This window comes from Patiria miniata, unplaced genomic scaffold (genome assembly GCF_015706575.1).
Source record: "Patiria miniata isolate m_02_andy unplaced genomic scaffold, ASM1570657v1 HiC_scaffold_27, whole genome shotgun sequence".
Lineage (NCBI taxonomy): Eukaryota > Metazoa > Echinodermata > Asteroidea > Valvatida > Asterinidae > Patiria > Patiria miniata.
The window spans coordinates 7438095-7454130 of record NW_024037066.1 but is presented as its reverse complement, the minus strand read 5'-3'; the positions used below and the strand labels follow the sequence as shown (position 1 = coordinate 7454130).

Sequence of the window (16036 nt, the reverse complement as noted above, 5' to 3'; positions counted from 1 at the left end):
GAACTTTGACAAAAATATGAGCAAAAATTTATTAATTTGGACGTAACATTGACACCGTGTCAATGTTACATCCAAATTTTTTTTTTTACTATTTTGTACACGTATGTAAAATATTACCCAAACTGACATTGCATATTTACAACTGGACACCTAAGCACCAAGAAAAGCTTTTGTTTGGGTATAGTCAGGGTTCAAATATCGCAGAAACAATACCTCAAGTGTGGATGTAACGGTGTAAAAATCACTCAATGGAAGTGTGACATTTGGGTTTTACACCATGTAAATGTTACGTCCACACAACCAAGCTATCATTTCTGCTCCATTTGATACCTGACTACCGTAACAAAAGCTTTTATTATTGTGTTGCATGTATAGTAAGAAGTACGCAAAGTGAATTTGGGTAATGTTTTGCAGAAATTAAAAAAAAGGTACAAATGTCATATTTGGACGTAAAACTGACACGGTGTCAATGTTACGTCCAAAATGACATTTTTTGCTCATATTTTTGGCAAAATACATCGAAATCATTTCAAACTTTCTGCAGTCGTGAAACACCCAACAACAAATGTTATGTAGAGCAACTGCTAGCAAGGCATTCATGCTTTTCTTAATATGGTCATATGTCACACTTTGTTCCCCAACCCGGTGGAATGACCCAACTACACGTGGGTGCCTTTGTATGTGTCATTCAACTTACGTGAGCAAGAACTGTCATTCTGAAGCGTGAAGTTATCGTAGCAAGCGCACTCGAAAGATCCTCCCACGACACCCACGCATTCTTGCAAGCAGTCATCAGTTTGCAAGATGCACTGCCCTTCAGTGGACAACAGAACAGAACGATCTTAGTTCTTTCATTTTCTTACTGCTTGTTCAATGATTTGAAGCCATTCTCTCTCAAAATCATGAAGCAATCAAAGAACAGCAACCTTCTCATTTCTAAAGATCTGTAGTCTATCGTCTTCATTCTTTTTATGACACATGAAATTTGATTCACAAAGTAACTGGAGGACTCACTACAGTATTAATTAATGCTTCCTTGAAAACCCATTGAATGTTATCTATAAAATCACAATAGCCCCTTTTTGTTCTGTTTGATGGAATGTTACAAAAACTAATGAAAAATATAACTTCCCCAAATTTAAAACAAACATTGTAAAACTAAGAAGTAATAATCTTTAGTGGTCAACAAAATCTCGGCATATGGGTCTTGGCAATATATCCATTGGAACTTGCAATCGAGGATAGGCGTCAATGCTAATTTGCAATTCCAATTTGCAATTTCAAACAGGAAAGATGGCTGAGATAGTGAAGCAAAAAAAGTCTTGTCAATGTCTTGATAATAGAAAAAGACTGGAACGCACATTAACCCTAACCCACCTCACTCCTCCAAAATCCTCCTGGCGGTTTTGGAGGATTCTAGAGGATTGAGGATGAATGGTGATTGAATCAAATGAGGATTCTGGAGGATTGAGGATGAATGGTGATTGAAGCACATGAGGATTTTGGAGGATTGAGGATGAATGGTGATTGAAGCACAAGAGGATTTTGGAGGATTGAGGATGAATGCATTTTGAGGCAGGACTGTCTGATGATTTTGAAGGATTTGGCGTTGGTTATCCTTCATTTAAACACGAGTGCAAAGTTTTGGGATGAGGAGGATTTTGGAGGATTGAGGATGAATGCATTTTGAGGCAGGACTGTCTGACAATTTTGAAAAATTTAGGCGGAGTTGCAAAATTTTGGAAAATTTTGGAGGATTTTGGAGGATTGAGGATGGTTGTAAGCAACAAGGGCCTAGGGGGTTAGGGTTAACCCATGAATAGCAGCCATGTAGGCATGTACCTCTTTGACAGGGGCACCTTAATGGCTGTGGGCGGGCCGTCAAGGCATTATGGGAAGTTTCTTTTATTGTTGGGCAAATTAGGACCAAGTTATGGGGACTTTCTGCTGTCTCCACAGCCTCTTCAGTCTCAATAGTACCATGGGACAACTATAGTGTGTAGTCCCCACAACTACGGAACAAGTATACATGTTCAGGCCTCACCTGGTATGTGACACCTGCTTCCTCTCCAATCCCCAGGACATTGACATGAGATGTCTGCTTCTCCTGCATCCATACACGTACCGCCATTCTGACACTGGTCAGCATCACAAGTAGGGCAAGTGCACGGATCTAGAGAGAGACAATAATCGGTGATAATGCATGATCCAACTTTCAAAATAAGAAGCCATGACTGGTAGCACGTCGCTCACGCCCACGCTGCACGGGTTCTTAATTAAGGCATGTGGGTAATTCGAAAACCTCATTGGTCGATAGAGCACCGAGTGCGCGTACCATCTGCGCATGCATTGTGCTACCCAAGCAGCAGTTTATATGAATAATACTGAATGTGCAGTTGGATAATTCTATGAGTACACTGCGGACCTTTTTTTGAAAACCTATTCAGAGTATGCCTACTGTGACGATGCCTCGTGATGTTTCAAGAAAAGCAGACGTACATTTCTATAATTATTAAGTAGCCTAACCTAAGTTAAAACAAGCTTTCACATCATGAAGTAGATCCTTTGATTCTCATCGGGACAATCTCAATAATTGGACAAATTTTGAGTACTGATTTAATGCCAGACGGGCAGAGATCTCATCCTCTCAGAAAACACATGCGCCATAATGTCTATACCGAGACTAACCTTCATCAGCATGAATGCAAATGGTAAAGGTAGATACTGTAGCTTATATTCAGTCAAGAAAGACGTACAATTCTGAGGTGTACGTTTTGAAGTATCTAGTCATTAAGTAAGGAAACCAGCCTCATCTTTGGTTTAACATCCACAGATTAACATGTTTTAGGTCAATGGGCCTGGCTCTGTGATGAGGGCAAAGCTCCAGATTTTTTGTATTACTCCTAATCGATGAGTTCATGCTGATTTACCGATCTACCATGAATCTACAAAGTGTAATTCATTAATATTTGCAATGGAGTCTTCACCTAGACCCTCCATCAAACTCCATCAGAGCGAAAAACACAACATATTATATCAAATCAACTGTCGAAGTTTGGAGGAGAAGCACAAATCATGTTTTTATTGACAGGCCTTGGCCAAGAGCTCCGCAGGGCACAACCAAGAAAAGGCCAAAAATCTGTCTGCCGAGCTCATGAATAAAAAGTTATACACTCAAATTATTCTATATTAGCGAGTTCTGAGAGCCATGGAATGGGAGAGCTGAAGACATACGGCACTGCACCTCTGGCCTGGACTTGGGGCATCCAATTCTGAGCATTTTGGATGCACTTTGGTTCGAAAGTGGCGCTATTTAGCCTTGTTGTGGAGGGATCCTTTTTCAAACTGGCTACTTTTCAAGTTTGGGAAATCAGTCGTTTTAGGAGTGGTCTTCTTTGGGTGAGAATTTCTCAAAAAAATCATGGGTCAACCCACCATTAATTAAAAAGAAAAGGAATGATCACATGTTGATCATCACTTTTTTCTGTGCAGCGTGAACGCCTGTGAGAGTTCAGAGTATTTTTAAAAGACTTTTGAAGTATGGGGATTTAAAACTGGTGTTTATGGGATTTGCTTTATACTGGGGTTAACCCCTCAAGCAGGGCCGTATTGAGTGTTTCGTAGGCCCCAGCACCAATTTCAACTTGATGTACTAAGCAATACAGGCCAAACTGATAGCTCTAAAAGCATGTTGACACACTGGTATTTTTGTAGGCCCTCAATTTTTTCCTAGGGCCTCAATTTTTGTGTAGGCCCCCACATTTTTGTTGGCCCTAGGCACAGTGCCTACTGTGCCTATTGGATAAACCGGGCCGACATCAAGTACAAATCACACAATCATTTACTAACATACCGTCATCATCTCGGATGCAGATAGTGACATTGGAAGAGACTCTGATGCCAGAGGGCTCCTCAAAGTTCACCATGAAGCACTCGGTGGGCTCCGGCATCTCATCAGCCTTAATCATCACAGGAACGTCCAAAACATCATTCGAAAAAGACAGAAGATCATCAAATGCATCAAAGTCTTCGGGAGAGGTTGCTCCACCCTCTTCAGTATATGCTTCAAAAATGAAAAAAATAATAAAATTGTTTGCCCAATTTGAGGGCGATTAGCCTAACCTTCCAGAAATGTTGATTGTGTTGCCTAACAGAATGGGCCAACTGGGCAATTCCACGGTTTGATGGACATGGCTAAGAAAAAAAGTTGTATTTTTCTAACCCAGTTTCACATTTTTATTACAGATTATACATTCAAGTATGGGAAATTAACAAAGAAAACCAAATGTTATCAAACATTTTTTGAGAAATCGTGTCGCAAAGTGAAAAATATGTTTTTACTACAAAGAACTAAACAAAAATTGTAAAGTTTAAACATTGATTGCTATTAATGCAATTAGAGATATTTCAATCATAACCTTATTTCTAGCATGTGTATGATAGTCTTAATCTCTGAAACATATGTCAATTCACAGCCGCCATCCATTTTTAGATGTCAAAAAGTAGCATTTTATACCTTTTTTTGGTCAATGTAACGTGAGTAACCGAAAAGATATAAAAGTTTTTTTCTCACCAACATTTCTAACAAATTAAATTTTGGTATTTAGGATTATCATTCTTTGCATGAACATAGATATTAATATAAGTGTTTTATAATATACACATTTAAGAATAAAAGGCAACTAAATTTGGTAACGTGAGTAACTTTTGTAACGTGAGTAACCAAAAATATAACGTCAAGTTTATTATCCCAAGTCACCCAAACTACACCCAAACTGACTTTTGCTTGATAATGTTGATTTTGTTGATAACTGTTCATCTTAAACCAAAGAACCTCAGCAAGCATTAAAAATACTTTTAAGCATATTTTATTCTGTTTATGGTGCAAAATGTTCTTTGAGACAGCATAATTTTTATATTCTCTGTTTTTTTCAGTATTGGTCTCAACGTGTTACCGTTTATTGACATAATTTTCGGAACGTTTTCTGTCCTTTCTTTTCTTAAATATCAGGTGACGATCACATGCACACTATGTTACTTAAATTTAGTTTAATTTCTTTCATGCCACCTTTACAATTGTTGTCAAAACTTTTTTCATGTTCTAAAAGCCCCCAGTGGTGCAGAAATTTAGCGGAGAGATGTTCTCACCCCGAAGAGAGCTAGCTGTAGACCCTCCACTACGTGTGGCATATATCGTCACAGCACTATTCTCTGACACGGTGAAGAACGATTGAGCGATGGAGATCACATCTGAATTTACACCTGATAAAACAAATCAAATGAATTTGTATTAACCTACATGTGAGAGGGGCCTCGTAGCCGAGCAGTTAGAGCTTGGAGCTACGGAGTGGACGGTTGGCGGTTCAAATCCCATTCGGACCAAAAACTGGAAAACTCTCTCTGACGACCCGTACCCAACAGTGAAAATGGGTATCTGATTTGTTCAGGATAAGACAGCGAGAGAAGAGAACTGGGTAGGCCTACCGATCCTGCCACTCATATGCCGCGCCCTAGACCTGTGAACGAAACGCCAAATTCACAGGTCTAGCCGCGCCCAAGACACAGTGGACCTCTAACATCCCACTCCACCTGTGGGACCTTTACCTTTACCTTTATGTGAGAGTCGGTCAAGGATTCGGTTGCAGAAAACATGAAATCTTTGGGAGTCAGAAGTACTAAAAGCAGAAGTACGAATGAAAGTACCCCCTGAATGCTACCAAAGAGAACTTTATGTGGCGCTCAATAGTTAGTGCAAATACAGAGTAAATATTTATCATGCGACACAAACTCATAGTCATACGCATAACACTAAACGTAATATTATCATGGGCTATGAACAGTTTAATATAATAAAACATGAAGTCAACTAGACCCGTGAACGTGGCGTTGTATACAACGCCACGTTGTTGTGTATTTTAAAACCTAGCGAAATCGATCCGACATACATAATTCCGTATGGGTGTCGAGTACTCGCCTAGAAATCTAAATTTGCCCGTCCGATTGTTTAGGCTGTGTAATTTCGACGAAATTTGCCCATCAGTAAAGACCCATACGAACGTGTAGAAATTTCATTTTAACCCGACAAATGACCCTGACAAATGACCCCGGACGAGTCGCTTGGACAGATTGACGGCTGTTTCATGTCGCAACCCCGAAAAAAAAAAACCCCGCACCCAATTGGCTGCTCGGCTCATCTCGTGTACGTGTGCGCACTCGCACGTGGGCGCACGTGCGCCCACCGCGTGCGGTGCGGTGAGAGAGGAAAGGACTTGAAACTTGTCTAAAACGATGTCTCTTTTAGCTGCGACAGTAAACAGCCGTCGAATTATACGAAGGACGGTACAATAAAACGCAATGCGCATGCGTCACTTGGGAGAAAATGGCAGCTAGCAGGACTTCATAAACCGGGGCCAGAATTTTCCTCAAATTTCGTCAAATGCAAGTTTTGATGTACAAACAGATTTCTAGACAGCTTCATATGTGAGTATTTATTACATTTGCAAAATAACGTCCAGTGTGTGTAATGGAGGGAGTCAGAGGGACCATTTCGCCAGGTTCAGAAATACACAACAGCGTGGCATAGTTTACAAGCCACATTCACGGGTCTACAAGCCACGTTCACGGGTCTAGAAGTCAACATCAGACGAATGAAATAGACTCAGAGCAGAGAGCGCCCCAGGACACACGTCCTTGTTTAACAAGCATGAGCTAGCTTAGTCCGAGTAACTAGGACTCTACGAATCGCCTTTCTTAACATTTGGACATGGTCGGGCGATAGTAGTAGAGTCCCAGACTGGGACCGTGAGTGCATAAAAACGTGCAAAATTACAACTGACGTTTTTTATACTCACCATTTGGCTAATTAATGCCCATACAACACATACATCAAAATGATATAGTTGCAAGCATGTCACCTGCAAAATTTGAGACCTTAAATCCAATTTTAAGGCAGGTTTTTGGCAGTTCAAAAACCATCCATGTCATTCTCCTCCACGATCTGGAGACGTGCATGTGATTTACAAGGTATTCTGGGTAGATGCACTTAGTGCCTTGCAGCTTACTGGTTTTTTAATCGATGGCCAAAAGAACATAGCGCCCTCTGTTAAAAAATGAAACATTCTGAATTCACTCTGATCAACAAGAGGGCGCTGTTTTATCTACACGATGAAAATGTTGTAGCTGAGGAGTCTTTTTGCACAATGCATTGCAGCACACATCAACATGATGTCTCACGTTTGGATTTTGATAACTCTCTGTAAAATTAGAATTAAAAGCTGAATTTTTGGTGAGGCAATGCTCACAACAGCAACTTTGCGAGGCAAAAGTTTCAGGGATTATTGAAGAAACTGTAGTAAGAAGCTTGCAAATTTGATTCACACTGGTTTTATTATGCAGCACAAACTTTTGCACGATAGGACTCTCATACACAGTATTGAGAGTCACACATTTTCGGACTAGTACTAGTCCTAGGTACATAGACTTATTGTGTTAATACTTATAACTTTTTTTGACCATTTTCACTCGTACCCCCTATCAAAATCGTCAGATCTCACCCCCAAAACAGTCTTCAAACTGCCTTTATGCATGGAGAAATTATCCATGCTTTATGCGACCATGTAGGCTTCAGTCATGTCAGTGGGAAACTGCCACTGGACACTGAATTAAAGTTGAACTTGTTGTCCCCACGCACTGAACATGGAGGTAGAATTCTACCTCCATGCTCTGAACAAGGAGTCAAAAGAAAGAAGCCGGAAAATGTCCACTTACAAGCATTGGCGTAACTAGGGGGTGGGGTGGGCAAGGGTGACCGTGCATTACATGCCTCAGCTCAGTGCCCTTAACCGGCCCATTTCTTTACTACGCCGCGCCCCCGGCCGGGTACGGGTACGGATTTGGTTCGGCGCGCGCTGCCGACGCGACAAGGTCTATGGAAGCGCCCTCTATGTGCTTTTGGTCAAATTGAGCACCGAGCCTTTTTTCGTAGGGATGCCTCGGTTTATCATTCTCAATGTGACGAAGACAATGATGATACAGGTTTATCAAATTTCAAATTTTGGTTTAAAAGGATTTCTTGGGTCAACAATATGTACTGGTAGGGTCTATCGACTTGTATTCAAAGGACTTGAGGGTAAAAAAAAAGAAGAAGATATGTTTGAGGGTATATTTCTTGGCCGACTTGACGATTTAACCCTAAAGGGGCCGGGGGGGGGGCGGAATCCGCCCCCCCCTCAACATTTTCCGCGATAGCTTCTAAAAAAAATTTTTTCGCGACCCGAGCTGTTATGACTTTTTAGCCTCGAGCTTTGCGTATCTTTTGATACCAAAAACATAAAAATCGGACCACGGGTTAGCACGTAGCGAAAGATTTTCCGGCGCTACGCGCCGTGAAAACTGAATTTTCGCATATATGTCGTGTACACCGAGCAGAATTGCCATTCATTCATATGAATAATTAATTAGCCATAATTACAAAACCCTTTGACCTATAGTCATGAAATTTCTTGGGCATGTTTAGGAAGAGTTGCTCTATGCATGTGGTGAGTTTCAAAATTTTTCGTCACTCGATGGCCGAGATCTTAGGGGGGGGGGCGGAATCCGCCCCCCCCCCCCCCCCCCGGCTGAGAGATGGTCAAAATAACCCGGCCCCCTTAGGGTTAACGAATTAGAACTTGAGAAGCAAATTTTCTCCTAGGGTCAACTCTGTTGTTATAAGGATCGAGCTTGACACTTGTCTTGATGGTGACATTTGCGAATTCACTCACTCTATACTCAGGCTTCAGGAGCCCCGTACATTATCCCCGCAATCCGAGAGCATCAAAGCACCGACCAACATCGTCAATTTATTAACCACGCTTGATGTCCGCGCAAGCACAACTCTTTCAGTGATTCATATGATTTATTTTTCCAGCGTCCTTGAGCTAATAAAGAACCCCTTGTGTGTTTCATTGTGGAGATCCAGTGCAAAAAAGTACAACTTACAAAAGCTAGAAATTGACCCTTTTGTCTATTGTGTTTTGGTGAATCAATGCGGGATTGTTTCGTACCTCGTCCAATCGCGTTTTTTTGGTAGGCACTATGCATATAATGGGTCGGGCCGGGCCGTCCATAAACTGCACTCGCACGAAGGAGGCCAGGGCGGAGAAATGGGGAGTACGTACTGTCATACTGTACACGTGACGTACACGGGGTCTAAAAAGTCGGCAATTCGTGCGTACGTACTTGGATGGCCTCTATCATCTCGTCTCGAAAGTGTTTTTTTTTATAACGAATGTCCTCCATTTACATCAAAACTTAGATTCATAGAAATGTACGTCGTTCTGAATATTTCCAACAATTATATGTTTCTACATTAAACCCTTTTAAAAACCGTTTACTACTTTCCCATGGACTATCGGCATTGACAGCCGATGAAGAGGTTCTTCCTATAACCAAACAAAATGTTCTGATTTAAAAGTTGCTCTCCCCCGTACAGATTTGTTTTAATTGCTAATTTTCAAGTAATACAAACGTCATTCACTTTAGAATGAGACATCGAACCAAGAAATCAACCCTAGTTTAATATGGAATATTACAAATTTCCAATTTCTTGCTGATCGACAATAATCGTTTTATGCGCATAAAGGACGCAAAAAGCCACCCAAAAGGAAAATGTCCATTCAAAGGGTTAAAAAGTCCAAAATAGATACAAAAAAAGGTTTTTTTAACAGAACATACAGGCATACAGGCACTGGCCGATTAGAACAAGCTCGTCATTCTTGAATCACTCAGTTAGAGCGTGGAGCTACGGAGTGGAAGGTTGGCGGTTCAAATCCCATTCGAACCAAAAACTGGAAAACTCTCTCTGACGACCCGTACCCAACAGTGAAAATGGGTATCTGATTTGTTCAGGATAAGACAGCGAGAGAAGAGGACTGGGTAGGCCTACCGATCCTGCCACTCATATGCCGCGCCCTAGACCTGTGAACGGAACGCCAAATTCACAGGTCTAGCCGCGCCCAAGACACAGTGGACCTCTAACATCCCACTCCACCTATGGGACCTTTACCTTTACCTTTATGTGAGAGTCGGTCAAGGATTCGGCTGCAGAAAACATGAAATCTTTGGGAGTCAGAAGTACTAAAAGCAGAAGTACGAATGAAAGTACCCCCTGAATGCTACCAAAGAGAACTTTATGTGGCGCTCAATAGTTAGTGCAAATACAGAGTAAATATTTATCATGCGACACAAACTCAAAGTCTTACGCATAACACTAAACGTAATATTATCATGGGCTATGAACAGTTTAATAAAAGCATGAAGTCAACATCAGACGAATGAAATAGACTCAGAGCAGAGAGCGCCCCCAGGACACGTCCTTGTTTAACAAGCATGAGCTAGCTTATTCCGAGTAACTAGGACTCTACGAATCGCCTTTCTTAACATTTGGACATGGTCGGGCGATAGTAGAGTCCTAGGTACATAGCCTTATTGTGTTACTTATAACTTTTTTGACCATTTTCACTCGTACCCCCTATCAAAATCGTCAGATCTCACCCCCAAAACAGTCTTCAAACTGCCTTATGCTATGCGACCATGTAGGCTTCAGTGGGAAACTGCCACTGGACACTGAATTTAAGTTGAACTTGTTGTCCCCACGCTCTGAACAAGGAGTAAAAAGAAAAAAGCCGGAGAATTTCCACTTACAAGCATTGGCGTAACTAGGGGGTGGGGTGGGAAAGGGTGACCGTGCATTGCATGCCTAGTGCCCTTAACCCGGCCCATTTCTTTACTACCCCGCGACATGGGCGTCGCCAGGATTTTTTCTAGAGGGGGGCAAAAACAATTTTGCCAAAAAATTCTTGTATTTCTCAACACATTCTCGATTTATCAGTTTTAGAGGGGGGCATGGACATTTTGCCCCCCCCCCCAACTCATTAAATGTACACCACTTTGTCTTCGCGTCTCTTTTTCTTTTCTTTTCTTTTCTTTTCTTTTCTTTTCTTCCTTTTTTTTTTTTTTTTTGGAATTTTCCAGGGGGGGGGGGGGGGGGGGCAAGTGCCCCCCTTGCCCCCCCCCCCCCCCCCCATCGCGACGCCCATGCCCCGCGCCCACGGGTACGGATTTGGTTCGGCGCGCGCTGCCGACAAGGTGCTATGGAAGCGCCCTCTATAGCGCTTTTGGTCAAATTGAGCACCGAGCCTTTTTTCGTAGGGATGCCTCGGTTTATCATTCTCAATGTGACGAAGACAATGATGATACAGGTTTATCAAATTTCAAATTTTGGTTAAAGGATTTCTTGGGTCAACAATATGTACTGGTAGGGTCTATCGACTTGTATTCAAAGGATTTGAGGGTAAAAAAAAGAAAGAAGATGTGTTTGAGGGTATATTTCTTGGCCGACTTGACGATTTAACGAATTAGAACTTGAGAAGCAAATTTTCTCCTAAGGTCAACTCTGTTGTTATAAGGATCGAGCTTGACACTTGTCTTGATGGTGACATTTGCGAATTCACTCACTCTATACTCAGGCTTCAGGAGCCCCCGTACATTGTCCCCGCAATCCGAGAGCACCGACCCACATCGTCAACCACGCTTGATGTCCGCGCAAGCACAACTCTTTCAGTGATTCATATGATTTATTTTTCTAGCGTCCTTGAGCTAATAAAGAACCCCTTGTGTGTTTCATTGTGGAGATCCAGTGCAAAAAAGTACAACTTACAAAACCTAGAAATTGACCCTTTTGTCTATTGTGTTTTGGTGAATCAATGCGGGATTGTTTCGTACCTCGTCCAATCGCGTTTTTTTGGTAGGCACTATGCATATATGGGTCGGGCCGGGCCGTCCATAAACTGCACTCGCACGAAGGAGGCCAGGGCGGAGAAATGGGGAGTACGTACTGTCATACTGTACACGTGACGTACACGGGGTCTAAAAAGTCGGCAATTCGTGCGTACGTACTTGGATGGCCTCTATCATCTCGTCTCGAAAGTGTTTTTTTTTATTACGAATGTCCTCCATTTACATCAAAAATTAGATTCATAGAAATGTACGTCGTTCTGAATATTTCCAACAATTATATGTTTCTACATTAAACCCTTTTAAAAACCGTTTACTACTTTCCCATGGACTATCGGCATTGACAGCCGATGAAGAGGTTCTTCCTATAACCAAACAAAATGTTCTGATTTAAAAGTTGCTCTCCCCCGTACAGATTTGTTTTAATCGCTAATTTTCAAGTAATACAAACGTCATTCACTTTAGAATGAGACATCGAACAATTAGAAATCAACCCTAGTTTAATATGGAATATTACAAATTTCCAATTACTTGCTGATCGACAATAACCGTTTTATGCGCATAAAGGACGCAAAAAGCCACCCAAAAGGAAAGTGTCCATTCAAAGGGTTAAAATGTCCAAAATAGATACAAAAAAAGTTGTTTTTTTAATAGAACATACAGGCATACAGGCACTATACAACCGATTAGAACAAGCTCGTCATTCTTGAATCACTCCAGGTTCTTTTTAAACAAACTTTTTTGTATCATTATCAATCAAATTTGACCGTGGGAGGCTTTCAATGACTACAAATATTGGTCTCAATTCCGTGAGATGAGTTTTGGCTCCCAAAATCTTGCCCCATGTCAATCTCTAAAGTTTACACGGGATGTCTCCTGAGACATATACGCAACTTTGTAAGGGAGTCTAGATGCTGCGATTCGAGCAAAGTATATCATCGACTATTGATAATTATGATTACATGTGCAATTGGATATAGATCGCAGTTCACTTGATGAAGAATTAATATCAATGTATCAATAGTGAACACTATGTTGTCCGTCGACCTTTTGGGGAAATGCATCAGAAAAAAATAATTTAAACTGTATTGCTGACTGTATTCCTAGCATCAACTGTGTTGTCATGATTTTCCAATGAATCACGCAAATAAAAACAAAAACGAAAACAAAATCAAAACAACACCAACAACCCCAAACATTCATAAATGTGACCTTTTTTCAGCAGAGCGCCCATGCATATGCCGGCTTTTACAGGATCCACCAAAACTGACCAATACATATAAAACAAAATCAACTTTGAGCAAAAATCTACATATCCGTATCCATATCCCCGTGTTGTTATGTGGATTATACATATATTTTCATTATGTTAATAACGGTGTTGTGTAAATTACTTCGTATTATATTTTGTATGCTTAAATGTTAACCTAACGATTTAATATTTCTAGTGACATAACAACGTTGAAATAAATGTTCAGCAATAATAAAATGGAATAGGCCCTACCCGGGTTAAAGTTATCTTAAAAAGCATGACATTTTATGTATTTTCATAAGTTTTTGTTCAGGGGCTTTCCTTAGCATAATTCGCTTTGCCAGTTCATTAAGGATTTCGGCTTCAATGTATAGGCCATATACTCAAATTTTGACATTGTCACAAATTACGCATGACTTTCTTTCCGGTATCATGCACTGAATATGTAGTGTCTGCAATCTTCAAGATATTCTATTTTTTTTTCTCCTCAAGCATTTTGAACATCGAATGTTTTATTTTAACATTACTTTCCTCTTATTTGGGCGTTCGCAACCCTTTGAAAAAAAAGGGAGGGCGTTGGGGGTGCTTTTCGCGCATAAAGAGATCCGCCCTATAAGAGCTGTGCCGCAAATAAATTGAAATTAGTTTGCAAAATTATTATTCCATAACTAAACTAGAGCCGATAAAAAAAAGTAAATTAAAAAAAAAAATCTTTCGGTGTCAAATTGACAACAGTTCATTTTAAACAGTTCATTTAACTACACCATTAAAGTGGTCATCCCTTTAGAATAATGGGAACCTGTTGCTCAACATCTTGCCTGAAGTTTGTGCAAAGTTTGACCAACATTATTGAGACAAGTTCACAGCAAATGTCAGGTAGGTTTTCACCAAACATTAAACAATGCACCTAGCCTAACAGATATCAACACGGTCTTCAGTGGCGTATACAGCGGGAGGGGGGTGGGAGGGAGGGAGCATTTTGCCCCGCCCCTTGCGGATTTTTTATTTTATTTTATTTTTTTCAATTTTTTTTGAGTGACTATTTCAATTAATGGCCCTGACAAAAACGAGAAATCATGAAGCCTAAAATACAGGCTTTTGATTTTGCCCCCGCCCGACATCAAAACGTCACCGACACCACGAGGTAACACTCCATGTGTAAAACCATATTTTTTTCGATTTTCAGTTTTGTACATTTTTAAACATTATTCATCAAGGCCTACCATTGCACGAAGTTTCAAAGCTTCAAGAGCTTTTCTTTAATAATTACACTGATTATCCATGGCAACTTTTGTGCAAAAGGGACAATTTTCGTTTTCACGAAGTAACACTCAAGTTCCATTTACCATTGCAATGCATGGCGCGCACTCTGCTCAAATGCGAGCAAAAACGTTTTCACGAAGTAACACTTTCCTTGTATGAGCGCGCGCGCGCTGACCTGAAGTTGCAGTTTCCTCGTGTTGAATACATTGAAGAGTGTTACTTCGTGAAAACGAAAATTTACAGTTTCGCAGCCTTTTCGGTTTCACGAACTAACACTCATCTTTTTTTCTCTTATTTCTTGTTGATTTAATACACAAACGGGTGAAAAACAGCAGATTTACTAAATTCAATTCATCAAGTGTCCACAACGAGAAACCCAACTGAAAATACTCTGCCGTTTTGACGCAAAGTGTTGTTTTAAAAGGCGTTCAACTTTAGATTTAGACGTTCAACGTTTTATCCGATTGTTACTGGTATGTATATAATTATACATGGTTGTTACTTCGTGGTGCTGCTGACATAATGCTGAAAAGACCGGTGACTATAAGGCTTTTGATTCTGCCCGTGACTGCCCCCTCCCTGACATCAAAGCTGGATACACCGCTGACTGTCTTCATAAAGACCCGTGTATATTTTTCAGGATAGACAAGGCCTACTTTTCCGTCTAATTCTTTGATTAAAATTGGCCGGAATTTTCTAACTAAAGGTCCTTTGAATTCCGATATTTTGGTTGTTTTCAGCGTTTGGGTGGGCCGACGAAAAGTAAAAATCTTACCGGATATTACGGTGACGAGCAAAGCAAATCCAAAAACGAGAACGCAAATAGTCGAAGGACGTTCACTCAACGCTTTCAGACCCATCGTCAATTAAGTGCGGCGGGTTTTGGGAGGGAGACACGTTTTTCCGCCGACTTCCGTCGACTTTCAGTTTGGTTCTGATTGACTCGGCAGTTCACTACGTCTCTACACCCTTGCACGCAAACTTCTGCTGAAATCTACCCTTTGTGGCGTTTTTATAACTTTTGGCCAAGCAAAATCAAGTTTAGGTTTATCACCTGGGCTGTAATTTAAATAAACCCTGTTATTCATTAATTTGAACACTTATTTATTTTTTTGGAAAAGAGCATCCTTGACATTATTTTGTAAGGTAATCAAGGATGCCTCAAGATTTAAACGACCTATAGATCTATAGATCAGTAACGAGAGATAATAATGTACCGTTTAATTTCCCAATTAATACAAAAGTGACAACCTTTAAGTGAAATAGGCGAGCCAGCAATGGTAAACTCAACTTTTTTTGCGGTCACATGACTAAATCCAACAGAGGCAACATTGTCCAAGTAAAGTGCTGCTCCCAACAACCAATTCTAAAGTTGGTCTCGATGGTGTACAGGTTTTTTTTAAATTATAAAAAATGCAATTATACAAACAGTTGGCGCGTTGAGCAATGTCCTTGTATTTTAACACAAGAGGCGTTTGTCCCTTCGTACCTTCGAAACGTTCGGTATATATAAAAAGAAAGCAGTACCACACACGCCTACATTATACACTCCGCAGCCATGAATTGAAATGACGCGTGGAAAGTTGAGGGGAAAATTTTTCCCTTTTTTGACTTTTTTTCGTGCTGTAACTTTTCGCATGCTTACAAAAACAGTCTGGATGTTTTAATTATCAAATGACTCGTTCAAATTAAAGTTAGAAGTTTTCTCAGAACACCACAATCTCTAAACATGAAATAACTTTATTG

General features: G+C 40.6%; 1 protein-coding gene across 8 annotated transcripts in view; it reads right to left on the bottom strand.

The window, feature by feature from the left end:
- The window catches only part of LOC119734341 (neurogenic locus notch homolog protein 1-like), a 43451-nt gene extending 28208 nt beyond the window's left edge, over positions 1-15243 (bottom strand). For 3 of the 8 annotated variants that reach the window (XM_038207796.1, XM_038207797.1, XM_038207803.1), the window contains exons 1-5: positions 15066-15242; positions 5149-5262; positions 3854-4063; positions 2045-2173; positions 698-814 (exon numbers count right to left, since the gene is read on the bottom strand). In XM_038207796.1, coding sequence (XP_038063724.1) covers positions 698-814; positions 2045-2173; positions 3854-4063; positions 5149-5262; positions 15066-15150 — 655 coding nt within the window. In that variant the 5' untranslated portion in view covers positions 15151-15242. Of the gene's footprint in view, positions 1-697; positions 815-2044; positions 2174-3853; positions 4064-5148; positions 5263-6851; positions 6889-7767; positions 7887-15065 lie in introns of those variants that run through there. The other 5 variants (XM_038207798.1, XM_038207802.1, XM_038207801.1 and 2 more) reach the window with 4 other exon arrangements.
- Between the last annotated feature and the right edge of the window lie 793 nt (positions 15244-16036).